The following is an 18481-nucleotide window of genomic DNA, read 5'->3' as shown; positions in this document are numbered from 1 at the left end:
GCCACCCAGGGTGCAGGCCTGCCAAAGAGGGTGGAAAGGGACCCACCACCACCCACCCACCCACCCACACGCCCTCCAGCAAGCTTCACGCCCAGGGGACCCAGGAGTCCGGCTCCCCTCCGCAGCCAGCCTGGAGGACTCAGCCCAGAGAGAGGACCGCCCAGAAGGGCCTGGCCTCGTCTTGCCTGGATCCTCTATGGCCCCAATTTCCGGGGGAGGGGCTTCCCTTTCCTGTGTGTCCCCCCCCCCCCACCTACCTGCCTGCCTGCCTGCCTACCTGCCAGGCGATGGCTGCTCACCTGAGGCTGCGGGGGGCGCTGGCGCTGGTCACAGGTGCTGCAGCTGGGCAGGGGGCGGCAGGGATGGATGGATGGATGGATGGATGGATGGCTCCCCCCTCAAATGGGGAGGGGGCTCTGGCAAGGGTGGGGGGGAATAGAGGGGAGGGGGCGTGTGGCTGAACCCCATTTGGGGAGGGGGCTCCTGGTTGGGGCAGGGGGGGGGGAGAGCCAGCCCTGAGCCTCCTGCCTCTTCCTCTTCCCCTCTGATCCTTTTAGCTCCTGCGCCTTTTCTCCTTTCCTTTCTTTGGCAGGTCCCTGACAGTTCAACAGGTGAAGCTTTTGCCCCAGCATGGTGATAGTTAATAGGGGAGATCCACCTGTTGGGTTACCCCATCCCCCCTCCTCTTTCTCAGGGTTCCTGAGGTTTTCTGATACTAGAGTTAGATTATACAAAGGTTTCAAGAAAAGCCGACCAGATTTTTATTTTGTTTTATTTATTTGTTACATTTATATACCGCCCCATAGCCGGAGCTCTCTGGGCAGTTCACAAAAATTACAGTAAAGATACAGGAGCCCTGACCTCCTTTTCATAGGGTCACCCTAACTACTACTACTTGTTGTTGTTTATTCGTTCAGTCGCTTCCGACTCTTCGTGACTTCATGGACCAGCCCACGCCAGAGCTTTCTGTCGGCCGTCGCCACCCCTAGCTCCCCCAAGGTCAAGTCCGTCACCTCCAGAATATCCTCCATCCATCTTGCCCTTGGTCGGCCCCTCTTCCTTTTGCCTCCCACTTTCCCTAGCATCAGCTAGGCAGTTTACAAAAGTTAAAAACAGTAAACATTAAAAGTATAAAAAATTTAAAACATAAGAACAACAGTGTAAAAACAACAGTATCCATTTAAAAAGTACAGTTCTGGGGGTCCTTAAAAAACAAACTTAGCGTTGTTAAATGGTGTTCAATGCTTGGGAGAAGACATCCGTGTATTTATTCACTTGCAAGTTTATTTTACTTTTATTTTATTGCATTTGTATACCACCCCATAGCCGAAGCTCTCTGGGAGGTTCACATAAGATAAAAACATTTAAAAACGATATACAGAAATTAAAAACCACATGAACCTGCAAAATGCACGTACATTTAAAACCACGATAACAGTTTGACAAACGATGAGCCCAAAACACAGACCCAGGCTCATTACATATTGCTAAATGCCTGGGAGAAGAGAAAAGTCTGTAATAGTTGGTCATATTATTAGGCCCTCGATCCATTGCATTATGGGAGGTGCGGATTTGTCCTTCCAAGGGGATTGTTCAATTTAAAAACAAAGGAACCAGAGAAACAGCGGCTGGTCAGTTGAGGGAGGCTTCTTGAAACAGTTGTTTCCAGGAGGCGCCGGAAGCAGCCTAGCGTTGGCGCCTGCCTGACCTCCAGGGGCAGGGAGTTCCACAGAGAAGGGGGCCACCACACCAAAGGCTCTTCTCCTGGGGGATGTTTGACCTGAGGAAGGGGCAGAAGCGAATGTGGTGGTGGTGGTGCGGAGTCTCTTAGTGTGTTGGGGGGGGGCTCATTTCTCCCCACGGTGCATGACCTTGGGGTGTCTTCCGCAGGGGGCGGCCGTGGCATCGGCCGCGCCATCTGTGCTCGCCTGGCCCGGGAAGGTGCCGTGGTGGCCATCGCGGACTGCGACGAAGCCGGGGCGGCCAAGACGCTACAGGGACTCCAGCCGGGAGACCACGCGGCCTTGCGAGTCGACGTGGGATGCGCAAAGAGCGTGGTGGACCTCATGGCTCAGATCCAGGTGAGCAAGCATCCACGTGTGTGTGTGTATAAAGGGTGCATATAAAAGGTGCCTTCTGCTGAATCAGTATTTTCCCTCTGAGGTCTACATGGGGCCTTTTTGGCAGTAGCTCCCTTTTTGCAAAATGGTCTCCTGAGAGACGCTTCCCACACGAATATCCTTTCAGCTCCAGACTAAGAGCTTTTTATTTTCCTAGACCTTTTGAACACCATATTAGCAACATTTTAATATTAATTCTGTTGATTATGGTCCTAACTTGCTATTTACCTTTAGTTAGTTGTGGCTTTAGCTGATTAATTAGGTTGACTTTAATTAAAGGTTGTGGGCTCTCCCGGACTAGAGGCCTTCAAGAGGCAGCTGGACAACCCTCTGTCAGGGATGCTTTAGGGTGGATTCCTGCATTGAGCAGGGGGTTGGACTCGATGGCCTTCAAGGCCCCTTCCAACTCTGCTATTCTATGATTCTATGACCCTATGAAAAGGAGGACAGGGCTCCTGTACCTTTAACAGTTGTATTGAAAAGGAAATTTCTGCAGGTGTCATTTGCATATATGGAGAACCTGGTGAAATTTCTTCGTCACAACAGCTGCAGGAGCCCTGCCCTCTTAAATCTGGTCACTCTCGTATAGCTCCTGCAGCTTTAACTGTGGTGATGAAGAGGAGATTTCCCCAGGTTCTCCATATATACAAATGACACCTGCTGAAATTCCCTTTTCTCTGCAGCTGTTAAAGATACAGGAGCCCGGTCCTCCTTTTCTCAGGGTCACCCTAGATTAATTGATTTACTGCTGTTGGCATTTATTTTACCCTTTGTAATGTATTCTTGTATTTTTTCTTGTTTTAACTTTTTAATATATATTTTTCATGTCTTTTAGAGATTTATGTTTTATAAGCAATACAAGTATTTTACTGCTTTTAAATTATATATCAGTTTAACTTGGTTTATGGTTTAATTTGTTTTTAGCTGTGTATATTTACTGTTTTATACTGTATGCTTTTATCTGTACGCCACCCTGAGATCTTATTGATAAAGGGCGAGATATAAATGTTTTACATAAATAATAAATGAATAAATAAATAAATAAGACGTCTGCCTAATATAACAATGATGTAATTAATAAACATGCGTTACTGGTATAGTCAAACTGCAAAGGAAGACTTTATCTGAGAATAATTTGTCTTGTCTTCTGTGATTTATTTTTATTTTATTTATTCAAGCATTTTTATTTAGCTTTGTGGCCCTAAGCAGGACTCCCAAACATTAAAAGCATGAATCCAAACCCCATCAAGGATCAAACATTTTGAACTAAAGCCTTAAAGTCAAAAGGAATAGCTTTAAAGCCTTTAACAGTGTAAGTATGAAGATAAGAAGAGCCCTGATTCTGGATTAGACCCAGGATCCACCTAGTTCTGGGCTCCAGAATTCCAGAAGGACGCAGACCAGCTGGAGCATGTTCAGAAGAGGGCAACCAGGATGATCAGGGGTCTGGAAACAAAGCCCTGTGAAGAGAGACTGAAAGAACTGGGCATGTTTAGCCTGGAGAAGAGAAGATGGAGGGAGACATGAGAGCACTCTTCAAATACTGAAAAGGTTGTCACACAGAGGAGGGCCAGGATCTCTTCTCAATCCTCCCAGAGTGCAGGACACGGAATATCGGGCTCAAATGACAGGAAGCCAGATTCCGGCTGGACAACAGGAAAAACTTCCTGACTGTTAGAGCAGTACGACAATGGAATCAGTCACCTGGGGAGGTGGTGGGCTCTCCCACACTAGAGGCCTTCAAGAGGCAGCTGGACAACCATCTGTCAGGGGTGCTTTAGGGTGGATTCCTGCACTTAGTAGGGGGTTGGACTCGATGGCCTTGTTGGCCCCTTCCAACTCTGCTATTCTATGATTCTATAGTCTAACACTCTGTCCACACAGTGGCCAACCAGCCATTGACCAGGGATAAACAAGCAGGACATGGTCCCACAGCACCCTCCCACCCATGTTCCCCAGCAACTGGGGTGCACACAGGCTTACTGCCTCGGATAGTGGCGATAGCACACAACCATCAGGGCTAGGAGCCATTGATAGCCTTTGCTTCCAGGAATTTATCCACCCGCCTTTTGAAGCCATCCAGATTGGTGGCCTTCATAACAGTAGAAGCTGTTAAAAGCCACGTGGAAGAAGGAAGTCTGCACTGGCTGCATAAACACCACCAGGGATGTCCTAGTCTCTGCAGACAGGGTGCTGCTACAGAGAAGGCCCTGTTGCACGTAGCCTCTCTTGGTGGGGGACATAAGACGGGATATCAAAATACGGCCGTGACCTACAGGCAGGCACCTCCGTCCTTCTTTGCCTTGCTCTGATCATAGTTGATCGGCTGTGACACAATTGCACTTTCCTGCCCTTTGTTTTCTCCTTCACCTGTGGTGGAGACAAAATGTTCTCCGACGTTTTGTGCATCTTCTTCTTGCTGCAATGCTCGAACATGAGGTCAGCTCCAAAGGTCTCTCTTTTCTAAGGCGGCAGCGTTTGAGCAATCCTGCCTCCCCCAACTTGGGCCCCTTCAGGTGTGCTGGACTACAAGTCTGATTATCCCCAGCCAGCATGGCTGCCATGAAGGGCGCTGGTTTGGGGGCGGTTGAATCAATTGATTAGCTTAAGCCATTTTTTAAAAAATGAGTGATCTAATTGGGTAGTCAGGGTTCTAAATAGAATATATATACTTATTTATTTTATTTTATTTTTTATTTGTTGCATTTCTATACCGCCCAATAGCCAGAGCTCTCTGGGCGGTTCACAAAAATTAAAATCATTCAAAATATAAAACAGCAGTATAAAATCATAATATAAAATACAATACAAAAGCTCAACCAGATAAAAACAGCAGCAATGCAAAATTACAAATTTAAAACATCAAGTTAAACTTTATTTATAGACTGTTAAAATGCTGGGAGAATAAAAAGGTCTTCACCTGGCGTCTAAAAGCATATAATGTAGGTGCCAAGCGAACCTCCTTAGGGAGCTCATTCCACAGCAGAGAAGGCCCTGCTCCTGGTAGCCACCTGCCTCACTTCCTTTGGCTAGGAGGGGGCTGCCTGGGAATTAAGGATGTTTGGTCCAGGAGCCTACCCTGCAGGGACGTTGGGTGGACCCCAACTCCCGTTACAGTACTGCTCTAACAGTCAGGAAGTTTTTCCTGATGTCCATGTGGAATCTGGCTTCCTGTAACTTGAGCCCGTTATTCCGTGTCCTGCAGTCTCATAGAATCATAGAATAGCAGAGTTGGAAGGGGCCTACAAGGCCATGGAGTCCAACCCCCTGCTCAATGCAGGAATCCACCCTAAAGCATCCCTGACGGATGGTTGTCCAGCTGCCTCTTGAAGGCCTCTAGTGTGGGAGAGCCCACAACCTCCCTAGGTAACTGATTCCACTGTCGCACTGCTCTAACAGTCAGGAAGTTTTTCCTGATGTCCAGCCGGAATCAGGCTTCCTTTAACTTGAGCCCGTTATTCCGTGTCCTGCACTCTGGGAGGATCGAGAAGAGATCCCGGCCCTCCTCTGTGTGACAACCTTTCAAGTCTTTGAAGAGTGCTCTCCTGTCTCCCCTCCATCTTCTCTTCTCCAGGCTAAACAGGCCCAGTTCCTTCTGTCTTCCAGATGCTAGGAATTGTCGTCTTGGCGCAGGTGGGACAGGGCCAGTCGGGAGAGCCTGGTTCTATTCCTGCTGTCAGTTCAGCTGCTCCCTCGCCCCTCCTGCGAAACCTCTTCCGAGTCCAGCGCTTCCCGCCGGGGTCTGGTCTCCGCTGTGCCCTCTCACCCGTCCCCCTCCTTCCCGACCCCCCAGGAACGCTTTTCCCGCCCTGCCGGCGTCTGCGTCAACTGTGCCGGGATCACCATGGACGCGTTCCTGCTCCAGCAGACGGAGGAGGCGTTCGATGCTGTCCTCCGGGTGAACCTCAAGGTACTGGGCTCGGGGTGGGCGGTGGGCGGAGGGCTTCTGGGGTCTCTCCCGGTCCCCAGGAGTTGCTGCAGCTCCTGCCTCTCCTCTGCTTCTTTCCAGGGGACGTTCCTGGTGACGCAGGCCGCGGCCCGGGCCCTCGTGGAGAGCGGGGCCCCCGGGGGTTCCATCGTCAACTTGGGCAGCATCGTGGGCAAGGTGCAGTGAGCGGCTCCCCGCCCCCCCCCCCCCGGCCTTCACACCGGCCCCTCGAGGCGGGACGTGGTCCGCCGTGCCCCTCCCCCACACCTCCCTCTCTTCTTCCCTGGCCAGGTGGGGAATCTGGGGCAGGTGAACTACGCAGCGTCCAAAGCCGGGGTGGAGGCCCTGTCCAAGACGGCGGCCAAGGAACTGGCCAGGTAATCCCCACGGCGGGAGAAGGGGGGCAGCGCTTATGGGGTCGGACGGGTGGGGTGGGGGGGACGGCCCTGCAGTGACACAGAGCCCTGTCCATGTGGAGAAGGGTCCGTACTTGGTGCTGACACTTCAGACCGTGCCGAGCAGCAGGTGATTAGGAAGGGTGGGAAGGCGGTGCGGCCCATTTTCCTCTCCCCTCCTCATCCGTCTTTCCTTTTGCGCGGGGGTGTCCCTTCGTGCTTCAGCCTGCGAGGAGGGAAGGGACTGCCTTGTTTTTAGGCTCCCACCCTCAAAGGCGGCCCAGAAATAATGTTCCATAAATAAAAGCCATAAATAGAAACTAGGCCGAACAGGACGGCTCGAGGGAGGGGGCGTCTTTCCTCTGCAAGCGCTGCTTTGGGAGAGCCGGTGCAGCAAGACGTCCCTCCCCCAGCCTTGTCCCAGTCTGACCCCCACCCACCCCACCCCACTCGCTTGCTGCACCGCAGATACGGCATCCGCTGCAATACGGTCCTGCCAGGATTCATCCGCTCCCCCATGACGGACAAAGTCCCCCAGAAAGTGCTGGACAAGGTCTGTGCCCTTCTGTAGAACGGGGGGGGGGGGGGTAGGGGGGGAGAAGGGTCCAGACCTGCTTCTCCTTGGAGCAGGGAGGACAGGAAGGGCTCGTTGGCTCTTTTGCGGGTGGGGAGGCGTGGGTCCGGCTTTCTCCGCCCGTCTTTCTTCCTGACTCTTGCTCTTTACCCCAGTTTGCAGCGATGGTTCCCCTGGGACGACTCGGGGAGCCCGAAGGTGAGGCGTTCACCCCGTAGGGACCTTCCAGGGTTGGGGAGGGAGCACGCCAGGAGCCGAGTCAAAGGTGTGGGGGCACCAGAGGGGCTAGATCCCCCCCTGAGGACTTAGAACCATAGAAACAGAGAATCATAGAATATTTGGAAGGGGCCTGCAAGGCCATCTAGTCCAACCCCCTGCCCAGTGCAGGAATCCATGTACATGGGGTTCCCAGGTTCAGAACCTGACCAGGCCTAGACCTGCTTAGCTTCATCAAGGTTGCTGCATCCCGTGTCAGGGAGGAATCAGGCCAAAAGAGCCTCTGAGCATTTGCAGAGTGCCTTGTCGTTTGCTGCAGAGTGATCAGGGAGCGCTCTCACACATAATCTGGGTCTCAGGGGTCAGTTCCATGGGCAGACCTCCCCCACATCCACCCCAGCTTTACATGGGGAAAGGGTTGTGATTCAATCTCAGGCTAAAAAAGGTCTCAGTCCCGGGGAAAGGACAACTCCCCCCCCCCAAGACAGCTGCTGCCAGTTGTCTCCTGGGCGTCTTCTATTTAATAAAGGGGGGGTCTTGGAGTTGCCGTCCATCACATCTGGAGAGCATCAGGCTGGGACATAACAGTTCTGAGCCTCAGGAATCCTTCTCCGGATCCTTCCAACATGCCAGTAACTTGTGGGATCAGCAAAGAGGACCTGTCCTGAGGGGGTGGGGGCAGGGGAGGGGGAGGGGGCCGGGGCCGGGCAGATGCTGTTTGGGAGTTCCAGCATCCAACCTTCCTTCTGCCAGATGTGGCTGACGTTTGCGCCTTCCTGGCCTCGGACGACAGCCGGTACATCACGGGAGCCAGCGTGGAGGTGACAGGTGAGGGGGCAGGGAAGGGAAGGGAAGGGGGGCTGGCGATGCAGCAGGGTGGGGGTGGGTGGGGGCTCCCCGCGGGGCTCGCCGTGACGCCCCCTCCGTTTTCCCTTCCCTTCCAGGGGGACTTTTCATCTGAGCTGTCCGTTTCGCCGCACCTGGAGCCTCCTGAGATGACACTCCTGGACTGACCCCCCCACCCACCCCTGTGCCAAGGAAGGATCGTGTGGGTCCTTCGTGGTGTGGGCGTGTGGGGAGGTGCGCTGCACTGCGTGGACGATGGCCGAGTCTTGCTTGGGGGTCCTTTCAATGCCAAGCGGGGAGGGGGAGGCTGGGAGGCGGGACCCCCGGCTTCCCGGGGAAGGGGAGGGCGTCTCTGCAAACGGACGGGGCCCGAGTCAAGCTGGTGGCCCCCTGGACCTGCCCCCAGAGCCAGGCCGGTGCGGAAACGTGGCCCTTGCCTTTTGAGGGCGCCTCCCTCCCCGCCGTCTCAGAGGGAGCCAATACCGGCCGCGTGTGGCTGCGGACCGCCAGCACGGATCGTTTGCTTCATCATTCGCCTGCTTTCTAATGCTCATTTGATTATACTTTAAAATAAACGTGCGCTCAGTACCTCGAGAGCAGTGCCTTTTTGGGAAGCGGGGGAGAAGGCTGGAGGCCGTGGGGAGGGAGGGGGCGAAGCCGCCCTCGGGGCCCGGAGGGTGGAGGCCAGCCTGCCGTTCAGAGTCCCCCTTCTCCACCCCACTTGAAGACACCAGGAGGGACAGGGCTGCCTGCCCCCCACCCTGCTGCCCTTCCGATGTGTTGGACTGCAAATCCCAGCATCCCCTACCCAGCCACGCCGAGAGTTGTAGTCCTCACACATCTGGAGAGCACCAGGTTGGGGCAGGCTGGAATAAAGGCTCAAAAAACGCATAGAAAGTATCATTTACATCACAGGTAGTCCACCTGGGACTACATCAGCCCTGGCCGTGGGCCATTCTGGCTAGGGCGTATGGGAGCTGTAGTGCAATACATCTGGAGGACACCAGGTTCACCACCCCTGCTTTATGTCGTGCCCTCGATGAAGGTATGAGAGGAGAGGTCCCTGCCCCAAGGAACGCGCAATTTCAAAGTCAGCGCAGGCAGATGAGAGGATGGGGTGGAAGGTGGAGATCAGGAAAAACTTCTTGACTGTTAGAGCAGTGTGACAATGGAACCAGTGACCTAGGGAGGTGGTGGGCTCTCCCACACTAGAGGCCTTCAAGAGGCAGCTGGACAACCCTCTGTCAGGGATGCTTTAGGGTGGATTCCTGCCTTGAGCAGGGGGTTGGACTCGATGGCCTTGTAGGCCCCTTCCAACTCTACTATTCTAGGATTCTATTTTGCACAGCTCTGCGCACAGGAGTTAGTCGTGGGCCCTACAGTTCTTCAGCCTTCCCTGTTAACTGGCAGCGTGTGGGCCTGCGCTTTCCTGCGTCTCTTAGGCGTGGGAAATATTCAAGCATGACATCTTACCTCCCAAACACACACACAGCCTGAAGTGGTACAGTCCAGCATGACCCGTACCACGTCAGCCTCCTGACCACGGAGCTCGGCTCTCTGGCTTCTCTCCGCCTGCGGCGTCCTGTGGAGCTTTTCTCACATATGTTAGGAACATACGAGCCCAGATGCTGGACCAGGCTAAATGTCCATCTAGTCCAGCGCTCTGTTCACACAGGAGTCAACCGGCTATCACCCAGGGACCCACAAAGCAGGACATGGTGCGACAGCACCCTCCCACCCATGTTCCCCAGCAACTGGGGCACACAGGCTTACTGCCTCGGATACTGGAGGTGGCACTAGGACTAATAGCCATTGATCGCTTTAGGGTGGATTCCTGCACTGAGCAGGGGGTTGGACTAGATGGCCTTATAGGCCCATTCCAACTGTACTATTCTATGATCACCTTCTCTATGAGGATTCCAGGATGAGGATGGCTGCTGGGTGACTCCATTTCCACACCAGAAGTGGGACACAGAAGCCCCCGCGGTGAGGGCAGCCGGTCCGATACCTGAGGCCTCTCTTTGAAAAACTCACGTGTCGTCCCCGTCCCCCCACTCGTGGCCTGTGCAAATGGGAGCCACTTTGCTTGAGAGGCGCACACGAGTCCTTGCGTGGGCGTGATGAGAGGCTCTGTGGGGCCCACCCCACCTCTTCTAGGGCGCCCTTCCTTGAACTCCTGTGAAAAGGCGTGGGGCTCCTGTTATTTGTATGAGGTGTCAACCTATTCGGAGCTATAATAATAAAAGCACATGTCTGTCTGTCCAATGGTGAAATCTAGGTATCTGAAACTTCACGCGCGTACTATGGTGACCCCATATAATACCTTCCGAGTGTTTCTCTCCCTGGTTCTGCACCTGAAGCATCCTGAGTGGTTGACTTCAGCAACAAGCTCCTTTAAGACCAGTGTTACGTGGTCTCTGTAAGATGTACCCGCCAGCAGTCTAGCTGCTGCATTTTGCACTAGCTGCAACTTCCGCGTCGTCTTCAAGGGCAGCCCCACGTAGAGTGCATTGCAGTAGTCTAATCGGGAAGTTACCAGTCCATGCACGACTGTGGCTAGGTTGTCCCTGTCCAGGAAAGGCCGTAGCTGGCGGATCAGCTGAAGCTGACCCCAAGTACTCCGTGCCACAGAGTCCACCTGGGCCTCCAGTGACAAGGATGGGTCTAGGAGTACTCCCAAGCCACGTACCTGCTCCTTCAGAGGGAGCGCCACCTCATCCAGAACAGGCCCCTTACCCAATTCCCGGACTCTTCTTCATCACGGCAACACCACTTCTCCCCGACGCCACAGACACGCGCATGTACGCCTGCTGTGTGTGCGTTAAGGCCTGGTTGCATTTTCCACCAGTGGCTTCTGGGGGAGGCGGGCATGTGCTCCGGGACGCCTGGGTCCCCTTTGCCCGCTAATCCTGGGGGATTATGGGTGGCCAGGCCGGTTGTGCGGCTGCACTAATTAATGTTTGCGGAAGGGATTATTGGGGTGTGCTTGGAAGGCGGTGTGGGGCATCAGAGTGTTGGGGAGAAAGAGGATTATCCAGGGGGGGGAGAGAGATGGCTGGGGGCTCCCCAGGTGCCCTCTGACCTGTCGCAAGGGCTTTTTCTACCCCGCCCAGGGTGTCAAAGTGAGGCCAGTCTCTGGAACATGGGCTCTATTCCGGGAAAGTCCTGAGAGGGCCCTCCTGAAAGGACGCCAATGCGGTGCCTTCAGAGCAGACCCTGGGTCTGCTGCCCACCCCCATCCCTTATGGAGGAAGGCCTTGGGGGGGGGGACTCTCTAACCATCCCCCCACCCAACCCACTCCCGTCAAGCATTGAAGAGCAAGCAGCAGCGGCTGCTCCTAATTTTGGGATCACACATTGAGCGGTGGTATAATAATAATAATAATAATAATAATAATAATAATAATAATAATAATAATAATAATAATAATAATAATAATTTATTTCTCCATTTTGATCGAGGCAGGGAACAACAGTAAACATAAAATATATAAAACTGATTTAAAACATAATATACATTGTTAAAACATCCTAAAATCATTTTAAAAGCATCCTAAAATTCTACTGGATAGGCCTGCCGGAAGAGATCAGTCTTTATAGCTTTCTTGAATGCTAAAAGACTGCTAAGTTGAGGAGTCTCCTCCGGCAGGCCGTTCCACAGTCTGGGAGCGGCAGAAGAAAAGGTCCTCTGGGTTATGGTTGTCAGCCTAATTTTGGGTGGCTGAAGGAAGTTCTTCCCAGAGGACCTGAGTGTGCGGGGTGGATTGTACGGGAGAAGGCGATCCCGCAGGTAGCCTGGACCCAAACCACGTAGGGCTTTAAAGGTGAGAACCAACACTTTGTACTTTGCCGGGAAACTAATTTTCCGGATGGACAACCATCTGTCAGGGATGCTTTAGGATGGATTCCTGCATTGAGCAGGGGGTTGGACTCGATGGCCTTGTAGGCCCCTTCCAACTCTGCTTTTCTATGATTCTAATTGGCAGCCAGTGAAGAGATTTTAAAACTGGTGTAATGTGGTCACCCCTAGGTGTACGGGTGACCAACCTGGCTGCCATATTTTGAACTAGTTGAAGTTTCCGGAGTAGGCACAAAGGTAGCCCTATGTAAGCGCATTGCAGAAGTCGAGCCTCGAAGTTACCAGCGAGTGCGCTACCGTCTTTAGGTCTTCCGACTCTAGGAAGGGGCGCAGCTGGCGTATCTGATAGCAGGCACTCCTGGCCGTTGCATCTATCTGGGCTGTTATTTGGAGCGATGGATCCAAAAGCACCCCTCAAGCTGCGAACACAGTCTTTCAGAGAGAGATGGCCTCCAACATCCCAGTAGAGCGCACCTATTTTCACCTTGCAAGGAACGCCAGGTGATTCTCCTTTCTTTCTTTATCCTCACAACAACAGCCCTTCGAGGTAGGTTAGGCTGTGAGTCAGGGACTGGTGCAAAGACCCCCCCCCCCCAGAGAACTTCACGGCTGAGTCAGGACTAGAACCCGGGTCTCCCATGTCGCAGTCCAACACTCACGGCCGCACAGATGATGAAAACGTTGCATAAGGGGAGCCCTGACGCTGGATCACACCGGAGCGGGTCCATCTTGCCCAGCAGATGCCCCAGTGGGTAGGGTGACCCTATGGAAAGGAGGACAGGGCTCCTGTAGCTTTAACAGTTGCATAGGAAAGGGAATTTCAGCAGGGGTCCTTTGTCTATATAGAGAACCTGGTGAAATTCCCTCTTCATCACCACAGTTAAAGCTGCAGGAGCTATACTAGAGTGACCAGATTTAAAAGAGGGCAGGGCTCCTGCAGCTTTAACTGTGGTGATGAAGAGGGGATTTCGCCAGGTTCTCCCTATATACAAACGGCACCTGCTGAAACTCCCTTTTCTATGCAACTGCTAAAGATACAGGAGCCCTGTCCTCCTTTCCATAGGGTCACCCTAATTCTATCATTCTATGAAATGTTTTAAATCTCCCCACTGTCTTATGCCAAAGCTGAGCTGGGCCAGTGTGGGGCTACAGCAGAGCACCCGGAGCAAGTGCCCAGGCTCTCGGCCCGGACCGTGCAAGGAAGGGACGCCTGGTCTTTGGACACGCGGTTGCGTTTGCTTAAACGTGGACATGGGGTGGGGAAGGGGCAGCGCACACGGCTTGATGTCTGGCCGGGGGGTTGGCCGGTTCTGAGGACCCCAGAGCTACGGTTCTGCAAGGTTTCCAAGAGCCCATGCGCTTTAAGTGGCTGGGCAACACCTGTGCCTCTCTTACCTGCACGGTAACTCCCCCCCCCCCCCGAGCCATCGCGTCTGGCTTAGCCTGTCATATAGTTCGCTCGTCTTTTAAAGAGCCACAAGGTCCTTTCTTGTGGAAGAGAGGCCCGGTAAACCTCCAGAAATACATCTAATAGCCTTGCTGTGGGGAATGCTTCACCTGTTGCATTTCTGCCTCTTGCTGAGCTGTGACGGGCACTGCAGCCCCAGCAGGGTAGGGGCTGGCAGCCTAATGAGGAGTCAGGCTCATCTGGTGCACAACCTGTCTCTCCTGGCCCTCCCATGTGTGTTTGGTGAGAGCCTGCCCGGGTTCCGCCCATCCCACTGTGCTGTGGTATCTGCTCCAAGGGGTTTTTCTCCCTTCTCCGGCCCGAGGCCTGGGCCCTGAGCAGCTGCTCCCGCCATCCTGCTCTGCCACCCCTGCCTCCGACGGTCCTAAGCAACACTTTCCCCTCCCTGCCTGGCTCAGCAGAGCCTGGTTGAATTGAAGGGAAGAGGATGGTGGTGGTGGTGGAGGGGGGAGAGATTAGGGTTAAGGGGAGCGGGGGGGGGGAGGCGGGGGAGGGGATTAGCCGGAGGTCTCTCCCCCCAGAGCCCCTATTCTCTGGCCCCTGTTTGAAGCCGCCGGCTCCAATACCGGCCATTCACATCCTCATCACCCAGGGCAACGGGTGGGGGGGCATAAAGGGGGCAGGAGAGTCCAGAAGCCAGGAGCCCCCCCCCAGTTGCAGCCCTGTGTGGGTGCTCCCTGACCCACTGGGGGGTCCTCAGCCTTCCTCACCCCAGTGCCCCCACCCCACCCATGGCCTTTCTTGGCCACTTTCCCCATCACCACGGCAACTGTATCCCCCCATCGTCACCACGGTGACCCCCCATCTCCTTGGGTGGCTCTCCACCCGCTTCCCTCTTTCACAGGGATGGGAGGGGTCTTCCCCCATTGAGGCGGCCTCCCCCTATTCAGTCGCTTCGCCTCCCTCCCTCCCTCCCTCCCCATATCTTAGGCCTATTGTGGGCACAGCTGCACAGAGCCCTTAGAAGCCCAAGTCTGGGGAAGGGGGCGGGAGGCCGGGTTCCCCCCCAAAGGCAGCCGGATAAAACGAGCCACGCCGCTGGCGGAGAGACCCCCAGAAAGGAGGGGCTGGGGTGAAAGTTGGGGAGGGGGCATAGGGGAAGGGAGGGGAGCCAAGGGGCGCACCCCACTTCATCTCCAGCTCGGGAGAAGGACTCCTTGGTCTAGGATAACTTTCCAATGGGACCCACCGGGTTGGTGGCGGCCGCGGCAGTGGGGGTCCTGTGCAACTGGGAGAATGCAATTTAGGATTGAAAGGCGGGCGGGGGGGGGGGCTGGGATCAGGCTTTAGGTCTTGCTGGATTTTGCTGGGGGTTGTGCCATTGTATGGGGGGGGGGATGGATAACGCCTTGGCTGCTTCAAAGTACATTTGGGGTGCAGGAAAGCCAAGGAGGTCACACGTCCCATCTGAACCCATGATGGGTTCTGTGGGGTTTAGGGCATTGTGAGGCATGGGGGGGGGGAGACTTGTGGGGTGTGTGTCCCTTTTTAGGATTTGAGTGGTGAGTTCTTGGGGCTGAAGGGCCACCGCTAGCAGCTGGTGGACGGACGTATGGACGGAGTCTGCGGACAAGCCCAGATGACCTCTGATGGAGACCTGGTGACCTCTGATGGACGGACCAGGAGAGCATATCCTCCCTCTGCCCCCCCAACGTTAAATTGGGGGGAAACCCTGGAAAGACCTGAAGTCCCAGAGCGTCAGAAAGAGAAGTAAGAAGCTGCCCATGGATGGAGGGAAGGAAGGAAGGAAGGAAGGGGATGTGGGGGGAACCGGTGAGTCTTTGCCTGGGGGGTTGGGGGTACAGGACACTGTAGCAGTGGAAGGAATGGGGGGAAGTGGACGGTGCACCGTGGGGGCAGGCAGACGGACGGGCAAAGGCTAGCAGGACTCCTGGCGTCCTCACGATTACCTCCATCCTACAGAAAGCTCCACGTCTTGCTTAGGATGGCGGGTTCCTCACGCCTTTTAATTTGAACACTTTCTTGCGAGGCAGCCAAAGTGGAAAGGCACAGGGGTGCTCAGATGTCAAAAGGCGGCCAGAGGGCAAAAACTTTGCTTCTGGCGGTGGGTGGGTGGGTGGAATCTGAGATGCCTTTCCCGGTTCGGTCCCTTGTTGGACCCTGAAGGCCACGGCGCGAAGGAAGCTGGAAGGAGGTTTTTTGAAAGCAGCAGAATTATTTTCCGTTAGTTGGGCCTTCACACACACACACACACACACACACACACACACACACACACACACAAACACACACACCCCACGTGCACACACACACTCACAAACACGCACACAGCAAGAAATTATTTTATGGAATTTTCAACAAGGGATCCATGCCGGCCGTGTGTGGGGGTTTGATACTTCTAAATAGAAACGGGCAAGGAAGTTTTGTATTTCTCAAAGGTGGTGGTGGTGGGCTGTCTGTGTGTGTGTGTGTGTGTGTGTGTGTGTGTGTGTGTGTGTGTGACATCGCATCCAAATAACCGCCATTCAAACCATGGCAGAAATATGTGGGTTTAAAAGAACAGCAACGCCTCTTTCAAGAAAGGAAGTTGGTTTATCAGTTTTGTGTCTAACTGACTGCTTCTGTAGCTCTTTTCAGAACATGTCTTTTAAAAGTTCACAGACCTGATCTGATGTCGCTCCACTGCGTGGAAAAGTTGATCTAATGTGCCACTTTTTTTTTTGAGGGGGGGGGAAGGATTCATACGGGAACAGAGGAGCTGCGATTTACTCTCTCTGTGGCGCATAGTGAGAGTTTTCTGTCCCTGAACAGGAGACCTTGGCCCGGGGTGGGTGGCTGGGAGACGGCAGCGTCCACTCTGTGCACATCCATCCTTAAATCTGCACACAGAGTTCCTGCCATTTGATCCTTAATTTTTCAGGCATTTCATCCTGCTTAGCACTAAAGTCGCAAATCCATAAGAACATAACAGGAGCCCTGATGCTGGATCCGACCAACGCTTTTCTAGTTCATCTTTTTGTGTCTACACTGACCAATGCCCCAATGGGAAGGCCACAAGCAGGACACGGGTGCAACAGCACCCTCCCGCCCATGTTCCCCAGCAACTGGGGCACACAGGCTTACTGCCTCAGATACTGGAGATAGCACACAACCATCAGGGCTAGTAGCCATTGATGGCCTTCTCCTCCAGAAATTTATCCAACCCCCTTTTAAAGCCATCCAGATTGGTGGCCATCACTACATCTTGTGGTAGTGAGTTCCATAATTTAACTATGTGCTGTGTGAAGGATTTCCTTCCATCTGTCCTGAATCTCCCACCCATGCAACCCCATTGGGGGTTGGACTAGGTGGCCTTATGGACCCCTTCCAACGCTACTATTCTATGATTCTAGTATTATGGGAGACGGAGAAAAAGTTCTCCCTGTCCACATTATCCACACCATGCATGATTTTGCACACCTCTATCATGTCTCCCCTCGCTTGCCTTTCCCCCCTAAGCTTAACATCCCCAAACACGATAGCATTTTCTCCCCCCCCCCTCCCCACCCCCATTCTGGTCCTGCCTCCAATGCAACCCTTGGTGTAAAGTGGGGATTCCAATCTCATTGCCCTGTTTGTGGAACTGGAATGTGGCCATCATTAATCCCGAGCCGCGGGGCTCTGTGTAGCCCTGGCGGTGGTCTCTTGCTTCCCGCAGGTGGCAGCTCTGCTCTCCTGTCTCTGCAGGCCTTCGAGGGTCAGTTGCCCCTGCACAGCGCTGAGGTTGGGGCAGATCGCAGGAGGCAACTGTACTAGCAGGGGGTGGGGGTGTCTCGGAGGCTTGCCGGTGCGTCCATGTGACATGGGGGAGAATTGGGGCAAGGGCAAAACAGCTGAGAAAGCCTGAAGGAAGCATTGGTGACAGGGGAGGGGGTGTTTCCCAGGACATTGCTAACAGAGGGAGAGTTTAAAAAGAGCAGGAGGCATTCCCCCCCTCCCCGGGGTCACCCAAGGCAGAGGTTTCTTGGCCGGTTGCCGGCCCAGCTTCCAAAACTGGAGATGCCACCATCTCCCTGGGCAAAGAGTCCCCCAGTGTGCATTTCCGAAATTCCTCATCTCTAGAAGTGGAGCATTTGGGGCTTGATGCGCACCCAGCCTGACATCTCTGGCTCTATGGGGCACTGGGTGGGTGGGGATGGCGCTTAGGAAGACACCTTCTATGGATACTTGGCTCAGCAATACTACAAACGAGGAGGATCCTGGATTGGTTGTAGATCACAAGCTGAATAGGAGCCAACAGTGCGATACGGCTGCAAGAAAGGCAAATGCTATTTTGGGCTGCATTTATAGAAGTATAGCTTCCAAGTCGCGTGAGGTCCTGGTTCCTCTCTCTTCGGCCCTGGTTAGGCCTCATCTAGAGTATTGCATCCAGTTCTGGGCTCCACACTTCAAGAAGGACGCAGACAAGCTGGAGCGTGTTCAGAAGAGGGCAACGAGGATGATCAGAGGTCTAGAAACAAAGCCCTATGAAGAGAGACTGAAAGAACTGGGCATGTTTAGCCTGGAGAAGAGAAGATTGAGGGGAGACAGGATAGCACTCTTCAAATACTTGAAAGGTTGTCTCACAGAGGAGGGACAGGATCTCTTCTCATCCTCCCAGAGTGCAGGACGCAGAATAACGGGCTCAAGTTAAAGGAATCCGGATTCCAGCTGGACATCAGGAAAAACTTCCTGTCTGTTAGAGCAGCACGACAATGGAACCAGTGACCTAGGGAGGTGGTGGACTCTCCCACACTGGAGGCCTTCAAGAGGCAGCTGGACAACCCTCTGTCAGGGTTGCTTTAGGGTGGATTCCTGCATTGAGCAGGGGGTTGGACTCGATGGCCTTGTAGGCCCCTTCCAGCACAACTATGATTCTATGAGAATAAGGATTATGTATGCCACCTTGGGTTCCTTGGAGGAAAAAAGGCGAGATATAAATGCAATGATCAATCAAACAATCAATCAAAGATTGATAGATAGATAGATAGATAGATAGATAGATAGATAGATAGATAGATAGATAGATAGATAGATCTGCCAGGGTGCCTCTTTTGCCCTTAGCCACAGAACCATAAAATCCTAAATTTGGAAGG

The 18481-nt window shown here is 53.7% G+C and overlaps 1 protein-coding gene across 1 annotated transcript; it reads left to right on the top strand.

Annotated features, from left to right (window-relative positions):
- Positions 1 to 248: 248 nt before the first annotated feature.
- On the top strand, positions 249 to 8667 carry HSD17B8 (hydroxysteroid 17-beta dehydrogenase 8). The gene is made up of 9 exons (XM_063122992.1): positions 249 to 333; positions 1891 to 2081; positions 5914 to 6030; positions 6130 to 6225; positions 6340 to 6425; positions 6912 to 6996; positions 7173 to 7215; positions 7987 to 8061; positions 8178 to 8667. The coding sequence occupies exons 1-9, from the start codon at positions 288 to 290 to the stop codon at positions 8192 to 8194; spliced, it is 756 nt and encodes a 251-aa protein (XP_062979062.1). The 5' UTR covers positions 249 to 287; the 3' UTR covers positions 8195 to 8667.
- Positions 8668 to 18481: the final 9814 nt, after the last annotated feature.

Source organism: Elgaria multicarinata, chromosome 3 (genome assembly GCF_023053635.1).
Source record: "Elgaria multicarinata webbii isolate HBS135686 ecotype San Diego chromosome 3, rElgMul1.1.pri, whole genome shotgun sequence".
Taxonomy (NCBI): Eukaryota; Metazoa; Chordata; class Lepidosauria; order Squamata; family Anguidae; genus Elgaria; species Elgaria multicarinata.
Note: the sequence above shows the minus strand (reverse complement) of the source record. Positions and strands in the feature narration are given on the sequence as shown.